Source organism: Molossus molossus, unplaced genomic scaffold (assembly GCF_014108415.1).
Source record: "Molossus molossus isolate mMolMol1 unplaced genomic scaffold, mMolMol1.p scaffold_m16_p_5, whole genome shotgun sequence".
NCBI classification, from domain to species: domain Eukaryota; kingdom Metazoa; phylum Chordata; class Mammalia; order Chiroptera; family Molossidae; genus Molossus; species Molossus molossus.
The window spans coordinates 39,934,130-39,958,884 of NW_023425388.1; the positions used below are offsets into that span (position 1 = coordinate 39,934,130).

General features: G+C 34.6%; 1 protein-coding gene across 7 annotated transcripts in view; it reads left to right on the plus strand.

Annotated features, from left to right (window-relative positions):
* NLGN1 (neuroligin 1) overlaps positions 1-24,755 on the plus strand; it is a 713,990-nt gene that overhangs the window by 204,108 nt on the left and 485,127 nt on the right. For 4 of the 7 annotated variants that reach the window (XM_036243017.1, XM_036243018.1, XM_036243019.1 and 1 more), the window contains one exon: positions 23,421-23,480. The exons of the other annotated variants lie outside the window; for them this stretch is intronic. In XM_036243017.1, coding sequence (XP_036098910.1) covers positions 23,421-23,480 — 60 coding nt within the window. The remainder of the gene's footprint in view (positions 1-23,420; positions 23,481-24,755) is intronic. 7 annotated transcript variants of the gene reach the window in all.

Genomic DNA, 24,755 nt, shown 5'->3' on the forward strand with positions numbered 1-24,755 from the left:
GTCTTTTGAGAATATATAACTTGATCTTTTTCTGTCTTAATGAGTATACTGTATTGAACACAGGCTACATTTTTTTTTTTTTTTTTACCTTATATTTGGTGTCTAAAAAGCAGGATCAACATTTTGAATATCAATTACTAAGATATGGTACCTGACCTGTTTAAGAGATTTAGATGAATCTTTAGAAGGCATCCAGTCTAGGTGAAAGGTTACTTTTTGATTCAAGTAAGTTATCTTAATATTTGTTACTCCACCCTCATTTATTTACAAACCTTTACTAAGTTTGAAAATGTGCCAAGCCCTGGGCTGCAACTTCAGGTATAAAGATGAGTTTGGCGTGGTCTCTGTCCTTCGGTTACTCAAAGTCTGTTGGGGAAATGGAGCATCAAGACAATGGAAAGCAGTGTGACAGATATGATTAATGGGGTTTGGGATAACTGTAATGGAGTTTAAGATAAATCTGCATATACAGAAAATGACAAAATTAAGCTGATTGCATTACTGTTAAGCAGATTTTGAGAAGAGTTGACAGCTGTATAGTTCCTATGCAATAGGCCACAAACCTTAAAGAAAGTAGCAGACGGTGGAGTAAATAATGGAAAATATTTTACTAGTTTTTCTTCATCTGCTGCTATTTCAGCAAGATTATATACAGTGTTCATAAATTGACTATTTTGCAACATCCTTTCACCATTTTCTTTTTCATTTCTGTCAGTGCTTTTTATTTATTTATTTATTTTTGCCAAAACTTGCTACTCATTTACCTACAAGGTCTATGAGTCAAGATATTAAAATACATGAATAGAATCTTAAAATTGCATGCATAAAAATGCTGCACATTTTCTAGACAGCTGTCCATGGAATATATAATTTGTTCTTTGAAAAATCTATATTTCAACTTAAAGTTGACACTGTCCTTAATTCATGCTATACTGCTCTTAATTTCCCTACATCATAATGTGAATCAAAGGATATGCTAATCTACAGTTGCCACTGCTGTCATATATTCAAAGATGAGTCTTACATGTTTCTCTTGGTATGATTCATCAACCTATCCATACACATGTATGTATATGCTTATTGGATTATAAATGGGTTAACGTATTATACTTATGTCCAAAATGTGAGTTTAACAACACACTCAATTGCTTATCAGCTAAAATATTTGCTACAGTAAATGCAAATCGCTGGAAGACTTTAATGGTTCAGAGAATATTTCATGAAACATTCACACTCGGGAATTGCCCATCAGCATCTTCAATGTCAGGTGCACTGGTAATCAAGACAATAGCTTGTGTCTTGCTCATCCAACCAGAATGTCATTCTCAGTGGCCATTTTATTGAGGTACAAGTTTAATGTATTTATCCTTGTACAGTTTAAGCGCCCCACTAGCATTATAATTGATTGGAAGAATCGAATATTTATTCAAATGTCAATAGAGATTTTGTTACATCTAAAATCAAAGCATGATAGAGCAAGAAGTGATATTCATTTAGGAAACATCTATGTATATTTACACATGCATGTTAAATCCTTTTCTGTACCAGTGGGATGGTGTTTTTTATATTGTTCTGAAATGTGCCCTTTTCCTTAGTAATATACAGTATTAGATAACTCTAATATCAGAACATATAGGTCTATCTAATTCATGTTAACAAATGCGTAAGACTAAATTGGTTCATTGTTATGAATGGGGATAAGCTTTGATAGACATTTTAGTTGCCATTTTGATTTTTTATCATTCCTATTTTTGGATTGACTTAATGACTACATAGTTATCAAGGCCACTTGTTCATTTCTGAGCCTGAGGATAAGTTATGTTTTTCTCTATGAAGAGGATTGAATCAAACATGGCGATAGAGTTGTCACCACTAGTTAGTGATGTATGTACCTTTGGACAGGAGGGGTTAACTTCCAGTGTTAGTGTAATTACATACACAAGATGGATTATATTTATGAAACAGAAACACCAGTGAAGCAATATATGTTGAAATGTTTAGAAAAAGATGAAATTTTTTTTAAGTGTAAAGTACATTCAGCACCTATGCTCTTGGTAGAATCATAAACTATTAGTTCAAATCTGGGCAAGGTTACATGGAAAACGAATGTGGTAATTTTATTTTATTGGATTTTACTTGGTCTGTGATTTAAGGGAAGTTTGAGATCTCGCTGGGCACCTAGCAAGACAGAGTAAATAAATCTGCCTTCCTTGCTCCTTTAGTCACTGTTGTTACAACTGGCCTTGGGAGCCAACAGTTCTACTGTCAGAGAGGCTTCTGAAGTTTCCAGTGATCTTTTCCACTGTATCTAGTGGGTAGGGAGGAGAAAGGCAAATCAGATACAGAATCTAATCTTACCTAATCATGGGCAATTAGGAAAGATAGAGTTCTGAAAGACAAAATAGGTTCAAGTACATACAGCACCTAACAACATTCCTGACAGGCTCATAGGCGCTCAAATGTTAATTACCTAGAATAATAGAGATAAGCAAATTAATTATAGTGTAGTAAAGGCAATGGGTAAGGTAATTATGATAGAAAAAAAGTTGTCAGCATGATACTTTGTTTTATGATAAAACTACGTACAACAAATTTATTGAAATAAAAAACTGAGTGTGTACACATGTTTGTGTTTGTGCACGTGTGTGTGCACGTGTACGTGTGTGTGCACGTGTACGTGTGTGTGTGTACACATGTGCGTGTGTGCACGTGCATGTGTGCTGGCAAACTATAAAATGGTGGATCTGAACACTGCATAGTTTCACAAAGTTTACCTTCTCCTAACAGCTCCGGTTTTATGAACATTTTAATTTTGTGGACTCTTGTTCCTGGGCATAAAGAGAAATTTAACTGTAGGTATTTTATCTATTTGTTCTGTGCTTCTGGCCGCCCCTGGGGCACTGGAGCGGGACAAGTGTGGCCAGGCAGCTCTGTTGTGGGTTCCAAACCTGCACCTCCCTTTTCTTTGCACTGTTCCTCACCACCCATGCATGGAAATTATATGGAGATTTTTTTTAAATAGCCTTATATTTTGTTGCTATACTTCAGTTTTCTACCCTTTGTTTTATATATTCACGACTAATATATTTATTTATTTATTTTAAATTTGATATTGCTATGTAGCTATAAATGTATGACAAGGAAGATTCTCATATACTTATATGGAAAGATCTCCCAGAGATATGATTAGGTAGAAAAAGCAAGGGGAAAAACAGTGAATGTAGAATGCTATATTTTATATGAAAAATGGAAGAAATAAAAATCCATATAGTTTATAACTGATTGTATCTATATGAATAATTTTCCACAATTTACATAAAGGAATATGAAAATGACACATACAAAACCAAAGAGTGGTTACCGGTGTAGGACTAGGGGGAAGTGGTGGGAACAGCGGAGCCAAGGGTGACTGAGGCAGGACCATGACTTTTCTTTTTTTTTCTTTTTTTTCTTTTTATATATGACCTTTATTTATTTATTTTGTTTATTTATTTTTTATTGATTAATTTTTGTTACAGATGTTTCTCCTTTTCCCCCCACTGATTCCCCCCTCCCCCTCCCTCCCAGGACCATGACTTTTCAATGAAGTTTGCTATTTATTGATTTGATTTTCGACTTTGTGAATGAATGATCTATTCAAAACACATAATTAAATTTAAAAAAATTTAAAATCCATAATTGAGGTAGCAAATGCATTGGAAACAGCATAAATGATAAGCCCGAGAGACATGGGTTTCGGTTGTACATTTGCCACTTTAGCTTGTAACTTTGGACAGGACACCAGACTGTCAGCCTCCTGGGCCTCCGTGTCTTTACTAGAGAGTGAATAGTTATTTAGCCTGTGGTTGTTTTACTATTTACTCCCGGATGAAGAGGTTGCAGTAGATGTCCCAGATGTCATGTTGAGCTCTATTTTAATTGATCTAAGATTGTGTTTCATCTAGAGCTATTGGACTTGTTTCACAGGCCACTGACAACATGGGAACATATGTTCTAACATATTTTCCATCCAAGACGTTGTCATAATACTTCTTTGAAGAGGTCTGTTTTATGATGTTCCTCTAGCATTATGTTTTAAAGGTAGGGACATTGTGTGAAATAATCTCTCTTTAAAAATGTTTGACGATATAGCAGGTTTCAAGAAATTTAACTTTTCAACAAATAGTAAGCCTAGAAATATGCCCTGATAAGAGTGATGTTAGTTATGGAGCCCCAACTATATACTAGGAGATGTGCTAGGAACATTATATCTGTAATTTCCTCACCAATCCAACAAAAGGTGATATTATCCCCAATTTCACTTAGAGACATTTAGATCATGGAATAGATATTCTAAGTATAAAACTTGAGTGTCAACAGAATGTATTAGGAAAGGTACAGAAAATGGATATTAATGTCTCTCTCCGGAGTATGTTAGCTGTAGCCCTGTCTGAAGGCAGTGAGGGACTAGATAATTTCCTTGAGTCTTTTCACTGACATACTGAGTCTTTTCGCTGACATACTGGGTGTATAGCACGGGAGCTCCTCTTGTCTGCCTGCTCTCCCATAGGCATGCTCAGCAAAGAGACATAAAGGGAACAGCAGACACACTGAGACACCCTTAGCGATGCCCATATAAATAGGAGCAAGCAAGCAAGAGAGACACACAAACAGGCCATACCCAGAGGCAGAAAACGAAAGAGTGAAGGAGGGAGATACACACAGGGATATATGCTGAAACAGAAGCACATGCCATCAGAAACACAAAGCCAGAGACCTCCATTGTGAAAACTGATACTATGAGGCGATCAGGGAGACACACAGAGGGAAATGCACAAAGATGCAGGTAGAATGGGACACAGGTTGTCAAAGATATTCAGAAGCATAAAAGAGAGACTCATAAATGGAGAAGCAAATATATACAACAGCAGCGGGCGGTGGAGTGGAAGCACGTGCCAGGTCAGAGATGCACAGGGCAGATGTATACAAACAAGCCGCAAGACACGGTTGGGTAGAATCTTGTACATTCATAGCCATTTATGCACAGAACAGACTGAATGACATGTAACTGCACAAGGATAAAACTTGCTTAACTAGACAGATAACTTCACACACAAAGAAATACACACTCAAAGGCAGATTTGATAGCCACACACACAAACAAGGAGAGAGACATACATATCTCATATCCTGAAGACAAAAAGAAGACTTCAGTTCTTACTAAAAGTCCAAAGCTTCCTTGCTTTCCTGGCTCCTGCACTAGGCAGGGGACCAAGAAATCCTGTTTCCAGGCCACAGATGGTGCCACTACCCTTAGATCAATGTGATGCAGTCTTGCTGTATTTTTATACTTCTGTTTATTTCATTGTGTTCTAGGGAAAATTTTTCTATCACTCTTGGACATTTATCCCCCTTGGAGATATATATATATATATAAATGTGGCATTTTTCTTACAATATATTTCTTAATTTTCCTAGAAGTATGGTCTGAAATGCTTCAGGTGGGTTCATTGCTTTGTCTAAAAATGATTTCTTCCTTCTAGCCTTAGTTGTACTAAAGCCTGGTATGATAATATACAAGCTGGTAAGGTAGATATTCTTGGAAATGTATTAAACTCAGAGAATCTAAAATATTTTCAGTATTACATAAACATTAAACCAATATGGTGTGAAATATTTTGACATAGAAATGATTTTTTGACTATATTTCTAAATATGAAAGCAAAGGAAAAGAGTTATTTAAACTTTTAATGGCACATATGTATATATTACATATGTGTGTACATGGGTTTTATATATGATATATGTTTATACATATGTGTATATATCTATCTCTCTACTTTATCTATATATCTACCTATCATTTACTGAAAGTATTCTCACTAAGTAAAACATTATTTGAGAATAGGGTGTGCTGGTTTTTGGCATTATCTTTCAGTGAAAAGGAACCCTTCAGGTTGAACTTGCAGTCACACAAACATTTCTAGCCAATGTGTGCCATAGCCGAGCATGTATTCAATGTGGTTGAGTTTATGTATTTATGTACAACTTTCATTTTACTTCCCAGTGAGAGTTAAAATAGGAAGGGTCAAGAGCCCCAAGTAGGAAATAAGTTTAGATTCCAAGTTTTTCTCCAAATGTGCTCAGAAAACCCCATTCATCATTAAATTACTGAATTCTAGGCTGACCTTGAGTAATCTCAGGAGAAAAAGGAGGTAGAAATTGTCATTTTTTAATGGGCTCTCTAGGTATTTTTTATGCACAGTCCTGTTGGAGAAGCACTGTCTAGAGAACTAAATTTTATTGATTTTTTTTTTTCTCACAGGGATTAATTCTGAAAAATATGTTCAAATGCAGAGGCAAGGAGATGTCAGGAAATTATTCTAGCTATGAATTCGTACATTGAAATTATCCTGAATATCCCTATCTATTGTTTTATTTTTCTTGCTTTATTTTTTAAATGCTGAACCATTTTAATCTTTATGTTCCTGTTCTCTAGTTAGTTTTCTTGCTGCCCTTAACAAGGAATGTTTAGAATAATTAAGCTGCATGCAGAAACAAATTTCTATTCCATTTTAATAGAATAATGCTGAAAATCATTCATTCGCAGTGGAAAGTTATCTTTAGGTGAACCACAGAAGATAAAAGCATCCTAATTACATGCAATTAAAACATTAGTTACTATTTCTTAACATATATCAGAAGTGGTGAGTTTTAATACCAAACAAATACTGATGCACCATATTCAAAGGAAAGATACATAGAAATAGTATCTTAGAAAACACATATTAGGGTTTATATTCTTTTGTAAGAGGAATTTATCCAAATAATTCATTATTGGGAACCAACATTGCAATCTCTCATAGTATATTTAAAATATACAAACATTGATTCATGAGCAAATGTTTGATACACATATCTTGCCTAAAGTCAATTGCATATTTTTTATTGCCTTATATTTTAATACTGCTATTTCTAGCTTGCTGTATTGAAATGAAAATTCTGTAGTATTCAGAACATGGCTGTTTATATAAATGTGAAATAGTTCACAAAATCAAATATGATTACCATATATTTTGAAAACAAACTGCTTTTGTAAAAAATACTGGAGACTAAATGTAAAAGCATTTCTGTTTATATTGGTAATGATTTTTTTCCTCAAAGCCAATAGCAAAATATTAGTATTAAATATGTTATCTTTGATAAAAAGTTATTATTCTGGGTTATCTTACAAAAAGTAGCTTGATTCGGGGCATTTTAATAGCTTAAAGGGAAGAAGGAAAATGCAGGGAAGGAGAAAATCAATAAAGCATGGGGCCTCTTATCCCATATTGATTCTTGTAATCCAGCAACCATTAAATACTTGAGAGATAAGCCTCTTTAAGATGCCATGTTTATATTTTGAAGATCAAATCCCTTAATTTTGCTCATGGGTTTCCCAAAACACATTCCATGCACAAGATAAAATGTCAGCTTTCAGTGGCCATGTTTTCTATTGCAAATGTTCCTAAACTGAGTGACTCAAAAGCACATTGTGAGTGGGGTCACCCTCAAGCTATACCTTCTTGCAGAGTGGTGAACATGGACACCTTTTAAACAACACTGCACATTGCGAAGATAAAGCTAGAACACCGAAGGTGATTATAGAATTAGCAAAAACACTTTCATATTCAAACAATTTTAAAGTATAATTTTAATTTAGAATATCATTGTACCTTTCCACACACACACAAAAAACAATTGGCATTTTAACCAGATGAAGTACTAGAAATGAATGGTAGCTTGTCCCAAACCCGTCAACTCTCTCCTTAATGAGTATTACTATAATGGAAGTATAGAATGGCTATGACATTTTGCTTTTAAATTTTCTAATTTTTCTAATGCAAGAAACTCAGACTTGACATTTTGCCAGAGAAGAAAAAGTGATATTTTTATTATCATTTGCTTGTAATCAATTTCAAATCTATTGACTAAATATTCAACGAGCAAAGGTTTTATTAAATGCATTCAAACCTACACAAAGATGCTACAAAATACCATTTTTTTTTCTGCACTTTTCTAATAATTGTATTGTTATAATAAAACTTATTGTAGTTTTTAAAATATTTATTTACTGTTTTAGGAATACTTAATATTTATTGTGTTCTGTCTTTTTTTTATTAAATTTATTGTGGTGACATTGGTTAATAGGATCATGTAGGTTTCAAGTGTATATTTTCATGATACTTGATCTGTATTGTGTTCTTAAAATATGCCAGAACTGTTCTTAGACCTCCACATATATTACCACATTATCACCTTTCGTCTTGTAAATAATGCTATGAGCTTGATGTTATTTTTATCTCCAATTTATAGATGGATAAATTGAGGGCCAGAATTGTTAAGCAACTTGACAAAAAGCTGAGAGCAGGTGCGATAGGGGACTCGGGGTGAAACATCAGGATGTCTGATTCCGGAATCTGTGTTCTTAATTGGCCCATGAGGAAGCAAGAGGATTTTAATTTAAAAAATAATAATAAATAAATAAATAAATACATAAAATTAAATATATATGGACTTTTTCTTTAAGATAATACAAATACCCTACTTTTGAGTATGCGATGCAGCTAGTCCTTTATGTCACAGCCATGACCTTTGTAACCAGTAGTGCTCACTCTCTCTACCTCACTTTTCAATGCCAATACGGTGAAGCTTTCCCATTACACGTCAAAAGCCTTTTTTAGGTGTGTTCACAGTCAATTATCTGATTCCACAACAATCTCCCACGGCAGCTGGAAGATGCTGTCTCTTCCTTTGTACAGCTAAAGAAAGGAAGACTCGGAGGGACGAGACTTGAACAATGCCATACAGATGATCACCTAGGTAAATGCAAAGTTCAAACTAGAACCCAGCCTTCTGTTGCTACTTTGGTCTCTTTCACCAGAGAACCTGACAGCTGTTAACTAACTGGAGATGGGCGCTCTCACGCCACTGAGGCTCTTGTTGGAGCGACTACAGCACAGCTTCACCATCTGGGCCCTGCCGGGCTCATTCCGCCTTGGGCATAAGTAACACTCGGTCCGATGGGACTGTCCAGTAGAACAGACCATGCTTTCTGCCTTCTTCCAGGTCGCCTCACCCCCTTGAAGCTAATTCCGCCCTGCCGGTGCAGGGTTTCTGAATGGACAGGATATCTACACGCGCTTCCTTTCACAGAGCACAGTGCTCATAGCCTTTCTGTTCTCAGTCTGTGTACACAACCTTGCTTCTCCTCCCTCACACCATAGAAGGGGGGAGAGAGCGCGCAAGAGAGAGATGTCAATGTGAGAGAGACATAACGACTGGTCACCTCCTACATGCGCCCCGACCTGCAACTCAGGCATGTGCCCTTGACCAGGGATCGAACCCATAACTCCAGATGCACCGGCCAATGATCTAACCAGTGAACCACATTGGCCAGGGCTATCAGCACGTCTCCACTTACCCAGATTTCTAAATATTACATTTATTTATTTTTCTTTATCATTTCAATGAACCTAAGACAATGTAATAAATTAGCAGAAGAATTTGTTCTAAGTAGTTATGGAGATAGATAGATATAGATATATAGATATATAGATATAGATATAGATATAGATATAGATATAGATATAGATATAGATATAGATATAGATAGATATAGAGACACACATATATATGTATACATATATTGAGACACTTGGATTTTGAACTGCGATTCTATTGCTCTTCATGAAAGCAATTTTGTGACCTTTTTTGAATATCCTGTCAGAACACAGTACAGTCTTGATGGTGTGAATTTTAGAATAATACAGCACTGGGTCACTGAGTTCACTTCCTGGCTGCCCTACTTATTAGGTAGAAAATATTGGACAAGTCCATCAGTTTTCTAAGGCCAGATTCCCCTCCCAACTCACCCATAAATGGAATAGAAATAATCCTTGGATTTGGAATAGTTGTGAAGTTTCAATGAGGTAATCCATATGGAGTAGTTAGCATAGCATCATGTTGTGTTGTTGTTGTTGTTGTTGTTTTTTGTAACAAGTTTATTAACCTCTATTTCCCAAACTATTAAATGAAGATAATACAACCTATTTCATAACAGTAGCTTGCTTGACCACTTACATTGTATCAAATGTGAGTGTGATAAATTGACTAATTTAGTTCTTACAACAACTTTATAAGTAAGTAGCATTAGTAATATCTTTAGTTTACACATGAGAAAATGGAGGCAAAGAGAAATTAAAATTAGAGAGCTTTTAAGTAACAGAGGCAGGACTTGAAAGGAAGTAGCATAGTTTTAGTACCTACTTTTAATCACTATGCTGTATTGCTTGGCTTAGCCTGACAATTAAAAATACATGAAAATCTATTATGTGTTAAACACATAAAGTAGATGCTCAATTGATGGCACATTTTAAAAAGCTCTCTGCCAGATTGTCAAAATGTGGAGCTATGTGGAGTTAGCAACACATTTTTTCTTGGGTGATGAAGTATTTTAACATAGTCTTTCTGAAAGTCATTGATGGAAAATAGTGTTTATATAGTCAGCCACTGCTACATGCCTTCTAGGTTGCTTGGTGCTTCACAAAAGTCATAAACCTTGCATACTCTTTCCTTCTGAGGAATTCTCTGGTACATCTTCCTTACAACTTTTCAAGTTGAGTGCGAGATATACCATCATTACCTTTTACCAGTACATTTTGGTGATTTGACAATAATGTGGACATTGCCTGGCTGGTGTGGCTCAGTGGTTGAGCATCAACCTATGCACCAAGAGGTCACCGGTTCGATTCCCCATCAGGGCACATGCCCAGGTTGTGGACCCTGTCCCCAGTTGGGGGCATGTAGGAGGCGGCCAATCAATGTTCTCACTCATCCATGTTTCTATCTCTCCCTCTCCCTCTCTCTCTAAAATCAATAAAGAAAAAAAAAAAGAATGCAGACATCTCTGATTCTAATTAAATGATTCTAATCATTAAGCAATGGGGCCTAGGTCAAATATATAAAATCAGTGAAAACAATTGTAATACATGTGTTAGAGATTAGTACATGTTAAGAGACTTATAATCAATGATAATTATCATTATTATTATTGTACTCTCTTTATATAATGGGCACTGTAGTAGATATTTACATCCATGATCTTGAAGCCTTATCATAGTTCTGTTATGTGGACATTGTCCAAATGTAAATTTAAAACAACTGAGTAATTCAGAAGGTCACATAGCTACTAGGTGGCTGCGTGGGGATGAACTAATTCTAAAGTCTTTTTTCTTTTAGTATGTATTGTATTAGGAGGTATGTGGGGGAGTAAAGATTTGACTGGAGATAATGCTTAGAGGAGTGGTTAGAGATAAACAAAAAATTAACTCAGCTTTCATATGTTGAGTCCCTTGCTAAATATTTTTAATAATTATTATAGCAATATTTACTTTTCGCGGGTGGCACTGTGCTCCTATGATTCTATGGAGTTAAAAAAAAAAGGTGTCAAAGGTTATACAACCAGCACATGAAAGAATCAATATCCAAACCTATATATTTCTATTTTCAAACCCATTACAACACAATTGCAATATTAAGTATTATGAATATATATTTTTGAAAATACATTTTAGGGTCATAGACTTCTAGGTTTTGAAATCTCCTTGAGATGAACCCAGAAGGTAATGTTAAAAATATAGATTGCCTAGTTAGAAAGAATTTTAGCCCATAGTACTGTTGCTGAGTGTTGGAAGTCCCCTCCTGTGCCAATCAATACCCTTTAGTTTCTTAATCATGCCCAGTTCAGGGCATCCCAGGGAAGGGCCACGGCATATTAAGTGCGAGGGTAGAGGGATTCCAGGGGTTCTAGGCAATGATTATATACTGACCTGTACAGAACATTTTACTCTTCCATTGGTTTATATGCCCATTCATTAGCCATAGTTCTTCTTGTTCTTCTTTTAAGTCAGGTTGGTTATTTAATTCTTCTACACTTTATCTCACACACTACTCAGTTTGAGGACTTGCACTACTGAAAAATTGCTTCTCTTCACTGTATTGCTTATTTGGTTTAAATTCTAGGGTCTTTATTCTTCCAGGTTTGTTGGCTTGTTCGTAAAATTGTTTCTTTTTAAAGTACTTACATAAATATTTGTTTTTTATTTAAACTTTACACTCAATGACATCTAAGTAAAATATGAGTTAGGAGAATACCAATGGCTTTATAGCTGTAATATAGTTATGGTAGATCTATTGGTTTGTGTTTTATTTAAATTTTTTCCTTTTCTTTACTTGTCTTTTATTGTCACGTGACTTCTTAGAAGGGAACTAACCAAACTGAGTGATAAGAAACCTGAGGTCTAGCCCTAGGTCTGCATTTAAGTAGCGTTGGGGCCTGGGCAAAACAAGTTAACACTTTCCCATTGTTTGGAGGACCTATAAAATGACAAGGTTCGAGAGGCACCCCTTTGGGTCCCGTTTAACTCTAGTTCCTTATGAATCAGCTCAAAAAAGCACTGATTTCACAAATGTTTCCTTAGTATATAGTGTATATTTTAACATTGTATCAGGTGAGAGAGAACACAGACTGGTGTCCCCGGCTGACTGCAGTCTGTGTGGTAAGAGAGAATCAACCCAGGTGGAAAAGCCCCTGCAGTAGGAAGAGAAGTGAAACTGTTTCACTGAGGACCAGAGATGCTTAGCAAGGAGGGGCCCACATGAACCTGGAAACTGTCAAGAAGTCATCTCATTGGAACATTAGTCTATCACCCCTAGGACCTTAGCACTGGAGGTCTTGTCCACTGGCTTCTTTCCCAGTGAGATGAACTCAGAAAATAAGATCTTACTAATTATTGGTTCAATTCATTTATCTCACATATGGAGATAAAATGTAGTAATATCTAATAATTCAGGTATTTTTCACTGTTAGGTTTTTTTCTGTACAATATAGAACTACCTCTAATCCTATCCTTAAGGGAGCTGTTTCGCCAAAACACACATTGCTACTCCTTTCTTTTAATGTGAGGAAAATGTACACATTACTGTAGAGGAGATTCCCTATGCTCATTCACCTTCTTTCCTCCCCTCCAAAGTGAGCTGATTAGAATTAGAACTTAGAGTAATCAACTCTATGGGATAAAACATACAAGGTGTGAATGTAAGGTCACTTTTTGTGCAACAGTGACAAGACTCACGTGGAAAATGTTGCATTTTCTTTATTAGGGTTTTTCTTCACATATTTTTGTTTGTTTTGGGAAGAACATTTATCTTCTACTCTCTTAGAAAATTTCAACTTTACAGTACAATACAGAAGATTTCAACTGTGGTCACCATTAGGCCCTCAGACCTCATTCATCTTATAACTGAAGCTTTTACCCTTTACCAACCTCTCACTATTTTCCCAACCCGCAGGCTCTGGCAATCATTTTTCTCCATTATGTTCCTTGGAGCTTGATTTTTTTTTTTTAAGATTCCATGTAAGAGGTACCGTGCTGTCTTAGTCTTTCTCTATCTGGCTTATTTCATTGAGCATCATGCCCTTCAGGTTCACCCTTGTTACCACAGATGAGAGGATTTTCTTCTTTTTGAATAGTATTTGTATATATGTTTACATATATAGGCCTTATATTCTGTGTCCATTCATCCTCTGACACACACTTACGTTGTTCTCCTATCTTGGCTATTGTGAATAATGCTGCAATGGAAATTGAAGTAAAGGTATCTCTTTGAGATAATAATTTTGTTTTCTTTAGATATTTACCCAGAAGTGGAATTGCTGGATCATATGGTTGTTCAATTTTTATTTTCTTGAGGACCCTTTATACTGTTTTCATTGGCTGTGTGCATGGATTCCAACAGAGCACAAAGGTTCCCTTTCCTCCATATCTTCACCAACATTTCTTATGTCTTGCTTTTTGATAATCAGCATCCTAACAAGTGTGAACTGATATATTGTTTTAATTAGCATTTTTCTACTGATTTGTGACATTGCGCACCTTTTCATGTACCTGTTGGCCATTTGTAGGTCTTTGGAAAAATGTCTATTCCTGTTGCTTACCCATTTTAAAAATTGCATTATTTGTTTTTGGCTATTGAGTAGTATGCTTCTTATATAGTTTGAATTATAATTCTTTATCAGACATGTGGTTTGCAAGTGCTGTCTCCCATTCTATAGGTTGCCTTTTCATTTTACTGATGGTTTCCTTTTCTGTGCAGCAGTTTTTCATTTTGCTATAATCCCACTTGTTTATTTTTGATTTTGTCACCTTTTCTTCTGATGTCAAATGACAACAGCAACAAAAAGACCAGTGCCAAGACCAATGTCAAGGAGCTCACCATGAATGTTTTCTTCTAAGGACTTTAATGGTTTCATGACCTAGATTTAAGTCTTTAATTCACTTTGAGTTGATTTTTGTGTATGCTGTAAGATAGTGGTCCAGTTTGATTCTTTTGCATGTGGCGGTCCAGGTTTCCCAACACCATTTATTGCAGGGACTATCCTTTCTTCATTATATATTCTTTGTCGCTAGTCTGTTCCTTTGATCAATGTGCCTGAGTTTTATACCAGAACCATGTTTGGATTACTATAGCTTTGTAATATAGTTTGAAATTAAGAAGTGTTATGCCTCTGGCTTTGTTCTTCTTTCTTTGGATTGCTTGGACTATTTGGGGGTCTTTTGTGGTACCATACCAACTTTAAGGTTACTTTTTTATTTCTGTGAAAAATGCCATGGGAATTTTTATAGGGATTACATTGAATCTATGGATTGCTTTGGATAATAAAGATATTTTAACAGTATTAATTCTTTCTATCCATGAACATGGACTATCTTTTTATTTAATTTCTCTATCTGCTATTTCACTGTTGGTATATAGAAACAGTATATTTTAGTCTATTGATTTTGTACTCTGCAAATTTACTAAAATCATTTATTAGTTCTGTCAGTTTGTTAGTGGTCTTTGAGATTTCATATATAATATTACTTCATCTGCAAATAGAAGCTATTTTACTTCTTCTTTTCTGATTTAGATGCATTTTACTTTTTTTTTTTCCATTAATTTTTTTGGATAAGATCTAGTACTATGTTGAATAGAAGTGACGATACTGAACATTCTTGTCTTATTTTGATATTACAAGAAAAGCTTTCAGCATTTTACCATTGAGTATGATGTTAACTGTGGGGTTTTCTCTCTATTCTCTCTCTATCCATTTTATTGAGAGTTTTTATCATGAAAAGATGTTGAATTCTGTCAAATGCTTTTTTCTGCATCTATTGAGATGGTCATATGATTTTTATTCTTCGTTGTGTTAATGTGGTGCATCATATTGATTGATTTGTGGATGTTGAACCATCCTTGTATCCCTGAAATGATCCTTTTAATGTACTGTTGGATTCTGTTTTCTAATATTTTGTTTAGGATTTTTACATCTATATTCATCAGGAATATTGGCCTGTAGTTTTCTTTCCTTTTTTTTTTTTCAGTGTGTTAGTCTGTTTTTGGTATCAGGGTAATGCTGGCCTGGTAAAATAAGTTGAGAAGTGTTTCCTCCTCTTTTATTTATTTTTGGCAGAGTTTGAGAAGGATTGGTATTAGTTCTTAAATGTTTGGTAGAATTCAGAAAAAATATGTGTTTTAGAAAACACTAGAACGGGAGCAAAATGTGGAGAAAGTAGAAAGGGTCTATGGTTAGGTCTGGGGCATGCAGTCCACAATAATAAGGAATAAGAAGATTCCCAGGGCTTTTAAATAGAGTAGTGAAACAGTGAAAGTGGTGTTTAATGAAGAGTAATCAGACCTGAATTTTTAAAAAAATATTTTGAAGGAATTGATTCCATTTTGAAGAAAAATCTTATTTTTCTCGTGAATTTCTAAAACATCAAAATGAGTGCTATAGTTTTCATCTGTCTTGTTATAGCTATTTCAAAACACAGTACACGATGCTTTCAAGTTCCTACTCCCTTGGGTGCTTGCAATTTAAGTCTTAAATGGAATTGAATATATAAGCTTTTTAGCTGATTATCTTTTAAGTTTTTTTCTCTTTGGGTTTGCTACCATTACTGTTTACAACTTAAAAAACCTGTGGTATACAAAATGGCTTGTGAGATGGTCTAGGGTTTGGATGATGATGGAAGCAACCATGAGGCTACCGCAGTAACTCAGGGGTGTGGTGATGATGGCCACAGATTAGACTAAAAGGAGGCTAATAAGAATTGAAGGAGTGACAGCAAGAACTTTTCTTATAAACTGATGAAATTTAGCTGAGCCCAGAGGGAGGAAGAGGGAATGCTTAAAGATTATTATTTCCAGATTTAGAGTTTGGAAATGGAGGGGTTATATCTCTGAGAGCAATGCCTGTGTTGAAAGGTAAAACTGACTTTAAGGTGGACACTTTAAGGTGTGCATCCTTGTTGTACTAAAATTGAGGTGAGAGATTCAAGTAGAAGTGGCTTGCAGAATATCTAGATTTGTATGAATATATGAATAGTTTGGATATGTTCATTCTCAGTGCGTTAATTCTTAAGCAAAGTAAATTTAACTTTAAATACAAATTTAATAGGAAACTTAAAAAATATTTATAAAACTTCTGAAGCACTGAAGTCTTGGATTTTTACTTTGTGGTGATATTCAGTTTATTTGCAAAGAGAAATAGAATAAGACATTATAGATTCCATCATTTAATTTCTCCTAATAAGGCTAACTTCCTCTGATGATAGCATAATGGAGGCCTCTGTATAAAATATTCTCAGCTATATTTGTTAGAAGACTTTGTCTCTTTCTGACTTTCTGTTTAAGATTCAGCGAAGGCAGAGTTTTCCAGTGTGTGCTTAATCCCTTTAAACGGCTTCTGATTGCTCTTCAGATTAAGACGAAATCTTTAGGCAAGAGTAGCTGTAGTCTCTGATTGATACCTGTCTAGCTCTCCATCCGCATTTCCCACCAGTCTGTGTGTTCTGCTCCCTGTACGCCAGCCACACTCATCTCCAGATTTAGAGTTTGGAAATGGAACAGGCTTGCTCTCATTTTAGAACCTTTTCACATGCTGTTTTTTTCAGCATCGAAATCTTCTTCTCACATTACCTACCTGTCCCCAGCCTCTTTGCATGCTTAGTACTGACTTCTTCAGTCACATCACACTCACTCAGTGAAGAATTCCTAAGCTCAACTAGGTCTCCTTATATAGCCCTGCATAGCATCAAGACTTCGTTTTTCCTTAATGCAATTTGCAAGTCTATGTTTATGTGTGTGATTAGTTGTTTAATGTCTCTTTCTCTGATTAAATTAATTTGCATAAGGACAAGGGCCTTGCCTGTTTTACTCATCATGTGTCCTGAGCACCTTGCATACATAATATATAAATTTTTTCAATGGCTGGGTGATTGAATACTGCAGCCATGCCAAGGAGGTTGGACTAGTGATGCTATCTCAGCCTAAAGTATTACGGAGATGTCTCTGAGCTTCAGGTACACTTGTGTGCTCTCCACACATTACCTGATGCATCTCTGGGTAATATGTGGAGAGCAGAGGAGACTATGTCTTCACAGAGTGCTGAAGGGTTTGTGCAACACAAAGGATGTTGCTCCAAATGAAAAGGGAGCATTATTCTGACATTCTTCATGCTGTGAAAATACTTCATCAGCACTAAATGCATCTGCATTTAAAAAAACAAAACCAAAAAACAAACAAACAAACAAATATAGCATTAAAAAAGTAATAAGCTTGTGCAAATTTGGTGATGTTTAGATTAGGGGTTAGCCTTTTTACTTATTTATTTTATTTTTTTTATCTACCTAAACTTTTTTCTCCAGATGCTATTATTTTATTCTAGTAGGATTGCTTTTGAAGTCAAAGTTTTGTTAATCAAGGTAATTTAATGAAGAAAAAACTTGTCTTTCTTATAAGTATAAATGAGCTCTTTTCCGTGTACTTCACCCAAAAAATATTTCTTGTTCTATCTTTCTCGATTTTAACATCAGATTCTCTTTTTCTCAAAAGTCATGTATTAAGTTGTGCTTTGTTTCTGAAGACCTGTCAGAGGGAACATGTTTTGTCTTCATGCAGGTGGTTTCTTCCAACACAAAATAAACACAGACCATGTCCACTGCATTCCTACTCTTGGAATCTGGTCTCCCCCACAACATGTGTACATATGAAGCACAAGCCTACACATGCAGTTCACCCAAAGATACCCAACATCATGAATGACCCAGTAATGCCAGCAAAAACTACACAGATATGGTTTTTTTTAAAAACTATCAACTGTTTCAAAATTTACTTTCAATATCTCATTGCAGCGGTTTGCACTATATCTTTATTCTATCACAGTGCAGATTTACATTACTCAAAAATGTCATCTTTGTCATTGAAGACATTTTAAGAATAAAATTATATTCAGCTTTGATTCCTTTATATCTGTTCATATAATTTATAGTGTAGGAACTGTGATTACTTTTAGTTAAATTAATACAGTAATATAAAAATAATGAGTATTATTCCAAATCAGTAACCTTCAGTTATTTCTGTATTTTCAAGAGGTATGTATTGCAGTTATATAAAGTTGACTATATTTCGATGGGTAAAATTCAATAGTTTTGCAATGCCACCAACTGCTGTGATACCTGATTTCTTAAACTCATTGTATTTTAAATTTGTCAATTTGGAAAAAATCAAATATGATCATATACTGCCATTTTGACTTAAGATGTATTGGATGTTGGCATTGTCCATCATATGGAGCAGACATAGTTAGGTTATTTTATATCCTTGATCCTAATTTTATAAACTGAATCTTGTCCTAAGAACATCCATGAAAAGATTTAGCCTCCTTTCGGTTGTTCCAGAATAACAATGCAACATCCTTAAATTCTCCCATTCTGTGGAAACGGCCTTAGGAATTCTTTAGAGTCCGTTTATCTCTGAGGCTGCGGGGAAAGAGGACGGCAAGGTCATTAACTAGGGCTCTCCATCTGTCGAGCTAGGACTCTGGAGCCTGGAGTTCTAAATAATTCTGAAAATTTCAAAGGCTTGTTCTCTTAAGAAGGACACATTTCTCTTGGCCAGCTTTCTCAGTCAGGAGCTAATAATATCCTCAACCTACTTGCCTCTTGAAGATTTGTGTGATACAAAGTACAAATGATTTCTGTGGAATTGAACCCATAATGAAGGAATTTATAATCAGTTCTAATGTATTTGAGATCTAAAGTATATTAGCCCTTCATCAAAGGGAATGATAAAAAGCAGCATTAATATGGGTGGATAGTAATTATTTCGGAGCTCATAATTATTTTCTAGTTAACTAAAGAGAAATGCTGATATTTTTATTTTATTTTATTTTTTTTCTTAAATAAAAGGCACATGGTCAGATTCTGAAATGTAAGAATGTCCTTTATAAAGGCCGATACTTTGAATCATGGTTATGTTAATGGCAAAATAACTAGTTTGGATTTAAATTAGTTCAAAGTTCACAGTTAAGAGTTCCCTTTGCCTTCCTTGGTCTTGTTTTTTCACCACTGATTCTATTTATTGCCTATAGGAGGTATAAAATATAGTAATTACTCTCACTCCCTTTCAAAATGGCATGAGGTCTACTTTCCCATTAACTTTAATGAGAGTTATGTGTGCATTCCTCAAGGAGCACAGACCCTCTCCGCGTTTTAAGGTAGAATAAATCACTTCTGCACTCAGGTTTTAGAAGACTCGCTTGCTTTATAAGTCGATGCTCTAAGTTACTCATTTAAACTGCTGGTATTGGAAATGCACTATTCGTAGTTTAAAAGAGACATAAGCTGGTGTTGAACTGTTGTTAACGATTGTTATTTCTGTTGAAGGATAAATGCTTCACCCTTCAGGAAAATCACGCTCATCAACTTGCAGGAATGAGTGGTCTCTAAAACGTGGTTGCCTATTCTCCTTAAGAAAATGAATGACAATGACCTCTTACAATATTTTTTTTCTATTTAAAAAATTTTAACATCAGTAATGACATCAGTTGTAACAGTGTAGAATAAAGGAAAAATGAACCAGCATTGCTGATACACTAGACAGACAGAAGCTCAAGGCAATGGGCTGTTTTCTCCCCAGCCTGGGAATAAAGAATCTTAAAATCAGCCCTGGCCAATTTTGCTCAGCGGTTAGAGCATCGGCCTGCGGTCCACAGAGACCCAGGTTCGGTTCCCGCCAAGGGCACGGACCTCTGCTGCAGTTTGTCCCCGACCCTGGTTGGGTCGTGCAGTGGTGGCCACTCGATGTGTCCCTTTCACATCGATGCTTCTCTCTCTCTCTTCCTCTCTCTCCTTCCCACTCTGTCTGAATAAAAAAAAAAAAAAAATGGAAAAATGTCCTCGGGTGAGGATGAAAAAAAAAGAATCTTAAAATCACGTGGGCATAATTTCCTTTAAGTCACTAGCATATGTTGACTCTATTGAGGCTTTCTCTGAGAAACCTGTACAGTACTGGGTTTCTCAACTTGCAACCATGGACCCTCTAAGATACTAATTGTCAGTGCCTTTAGGCATAGGAGATAAAAGAAATCTTTCTTTTTGTATAATGAGCTTTGCCAAAAACTTTAATCAGCCCTGTTTTTCCCCGGGAACCTTCAAAAATCAAGCTGTAAAAACGTATTGATAGTAAGAAAACAGAGTTATGCTGAAATCATAAATATTGCTGGGACCCACACTGTGGGAACAATTTAATATCATCTAATAATAAGGTTTTATTTAATAATCAGTTAATGAAATTCTTTAGTTGGGAGAACTTGAGTTAATTCTTCTCTAGGATAATGATGTCCCATCTATGATCGATACTGAAGCAATATCTGCATGGTTCTAACTCTTCAGATTGACTGCGATGAAAGATGCCCCATGCAGCTTACCTGTGTAATCACTATCCCACAACAGTTGAGGCACGCAGCTTCCTAAGTAGGGAAGGCGGTGATAAATACGTAACACAAAGCTGCGTCAACCATTCCATCCATGGAAACATTTGCTTTGTATATGCACAGTATCATTTCCATAGCTTCTCTGCTTATGCAGACTGAGAGTCAAATAGCAACTGAGAGCTATGTCCTATATTCAGGCAAGTGGAAGATCATGTCTTAATAAAAATTATCTTACTATCACATCTTATGTAGACCAAGAGCTAGCATTTTGTATGTGTGCAAAGTATGTTACTGGCTCATGGCTGTAGAACCTAAAGGATTTTCCAAAGAAGTCTTATAAATTGCCTTGGGTACCCTAGAAGGGGAAAGAAAGATAATTCCTCTGAATTGTCCAAGAGAGATATCTTATAAAGCCCTACACAAAATGAAGAGAGTGATTTAATTTAATTGTGATAGGTTTTACATGTGATTCTGAAAAAAAAAAAAATGACCTTCCATTAGTGCTTTAATAACTGAAAATTAAGAATTAACTGAAATTTAAAAATAGTGGTTTTTATAGCAATAAATTATTACCACTATCTGTTTTATTAAACAGTGAATGTAACCATAACTTCTAGATAGAATCCATGAAAATTTAAATGCACAACAGTATATTTGTTGAAGTCTGTTCATTGATTGCTTTATGTAATTATAGAAAAATTAAAAACTTGAACATACAATTTTTTAAGTTTGATATTTGCATGTTCTAATATTGGAAATATTTCAAATATAGATTTGAGAAAAGCTATTTAGATGTAAAATATTTATATTTTTCAGAAATATAACAACTGTTACAAGAACATCAAATAGTACTGAGGGCTCTTTCTGCATTTTAACAGGATCATATTAAAGAAATGTAGATTTCTGTGGACTTACAACTGTCAGTTAACATAACTGTTGCTTTCATCTTGGTTTTCTCTCAATGGAGAAATTGCTTGCAGGAGTGACTATAAAAGTATATCACTTAGATTATTGTGTACAGCTACTCTGTATTTGAAATGACCTTGAAACCATAGCCTTACAACTGAGTAGTCAACAGGTCATTTCAATGATGTCATCAATTTCTCTATTTCCAATCTTTTGATCTTTGTCTATTAATATTTGTCAAGGCTGTCTCTCAGAGCTGATGAAACATAACTGTATTATATCTCATTTTTTCCTTCTGTTCTTTTGTGATCATGTTTTTTATTCTTTGAAGATTGTGATATTAGGTATAGTTTTGAATTATAAACATAATGCACAGTAATCGCTGAGTAGACTTAGAAATATTTCTAGAAAATGTGGAACAATCCTACCCTGTGAAGTGTGCTTAGAATGAATGCCTGCTTCTTGACTGTTTATACAATTGAAATCAACATATGCTTTCAGTCTTGTTTTCCCTTCTTTTTCTGTGACTTATTTTATGCATGACAAAATTCTCATGCTTACTGCTATGTCGTTGGCTGTCTCTTAACTTGACTGTCCTGTGTTTGTAATGATTGCTTTTTGCATGAGGATTATGAAATGTCATACAAATTAAATGGTGTGGAAACAAAAAGAAATGTGGGGCTTCACTTGCTTTTTTTGTGCTGAATATGTCAATTACGTGACACTTAAAATTACTTTCATATGGCCTTCGGCTTCCCCTTTGGTGTGCTCCTTCATTCTAGCAAATTAGTATTGTTAAGTACAATAAAACATTTATTAAACATTCACAGTGTTTTAATGTAATTATTATCCTAAGACATGATCTCATTATAAATAACTACACTGGGCATGAAATTGCACTAGGGCGTAATTTCATTATATTCCTAAATTGATTATGAAATATAAGTCCTGACTCTGTAACTTACCTTAATGGCTAAACACAGACTTCCATTGATGGTACCTTTGCCCTACTGAGTGATGAGATTATCTGTTCTTACATTTGTGCAGTTTGCAAATGTCTTAAATCCACAGCTAATATTTAATCAAGACACATGGGGAATATTTGTTTAATGACAAGTAATTTTAAAAAGTCACAGTTTTGAATAATGTATGATATAAAAATGTGTAAAACCCAAGTGTTAATTCTTTTACCAAATAAAAGAAGAAAAAGGAAAAAACACAATAATAATATTCATATCTGTTTTCCCTAATGTTATTATATTGTCCCAAATTAAAGAATGAGTTTAGCCTACTTATTTTCATTGTTGTCACTAATTTTAATTAGAAAAGACACTGAATAAATCAAGTTCTTTCAGCTAACAAAACTGTTTACTTTTTTTATGCAATGGGTATTAAAAAATTATTTTCTTAGCTTATAACTTGAGTTTCAAACCGTAATGTATTTTTTAATGCTGGATATATTCACAGATCAAATCTTCTATGAAATATTTTGGGGACAGGGATTTTTTTTTTTTTTCTTAAACATAATAGATAATCAACTTTAATGTAACCACTTCCCCCACTCTTTTTGGAAATATCCTTGAGAATTTTAGCATTTACATTTATTTTTTTTCCCCTCAGTCTTGTTTATTCTTGAATTGTCTTTTTTTTCCTTCCATTTCTCCATTCTCAATCCTAGGTCCCCTTACAAAGAAACAGACAGATGATTTAGGTGATAATGACGGTGCTGAAGATGAAGGTATTTTTTTCCACCAAAATCTACTTGCATGACAAGGGCCTCGATCACTTTTTCCACCCCTTTCTATTTTTTTACTTCTTGTCGTTTTTTGAAGAGTTGTTTTTAATTCTCGTTTTTGATGTGTTTTGTCTTCTTGCTTGTTGTTACATATAAATATGCAGTTTTAATTTTTTTTTTAAATGAATGTTGTTTTACATTTTGATGCCAACCATTAAAATGTTTTAAAAAGAGAGGCATTTTTTTTTTGTTTTCTTGAACTGACTTTTAATATGTTTCATCCCACGTTTTGACTGAAATTTGTCCATATTCTTTGAACTAACAATCTCCCCCCCTGTAGTCTTCTCTGTACCCATTTTGCATGTTTTCTAATATATGTAAATATCTTACCCAATATCAAAATGTGTTATACTTTTACATTTGATATTTGTTTAAAAAGAACCCCATATCCAATAAAAGGAAGGACAAATCTAAAAGCTGATGTAAAGTGTTTCTTGAGCAATAAAGTTTAATTTTTTAAAATACTGTTTTCTGTTTTAATATCACATAAATAAGTGAAATTTTATAGATAAGAAAGGAATTTACACCTATCTAGATAATTGTAGTAAACATTGTACAACAACTTAAGTACTCTGTGCTCATAATAGCATTTTTAGTAGAATTTATAGAGTGTTTTTAAACAAGATATATGGATATTCTTTAATTTCAAAAGCAAAATGATTTCTAGACTGGAAAAAGAAAACATTCTGATTTTCAAAGTATTGCCACCTATAAACAATACAATATTTCTTACTCTCTTAATATCAACTTTTTTCCTTTTCCAACTTTCTTATGACATATAATTCTGATTTACTCTGTAAATCTAAGTACATACTAAGTTGACTTGACATTTCTCATTCCATTGTGGACTTTTACCTGGTGTTAAGTGGAGTGTCTAGAAGGACCCGTTGATTCTTTCAAATCATCTTGGCTCCAATTAGGGCTTATGATTTGCTTTGTTTTTAATGCTACCATAGCTGTGATTCTTATAGAGGTGACTAATATAATCCTAGGATTTAAAGTAATTCCCAGAATCCTAGAAATTAAATCTCAGAGAGATGTTAATAATATGATAAGACAGTTGTTCCAAAGTAAAACTATCCAGAAGAGGCCCTCAGTGTGCTAGTTCCATGAATTACAACTATGATTAAATGAACCCTACAAAACAATTTGAATTGTTTTCATTGAGATATATATTTAATAAACTACTTGCAGTACAAAATGAAATTATAGAAGTGG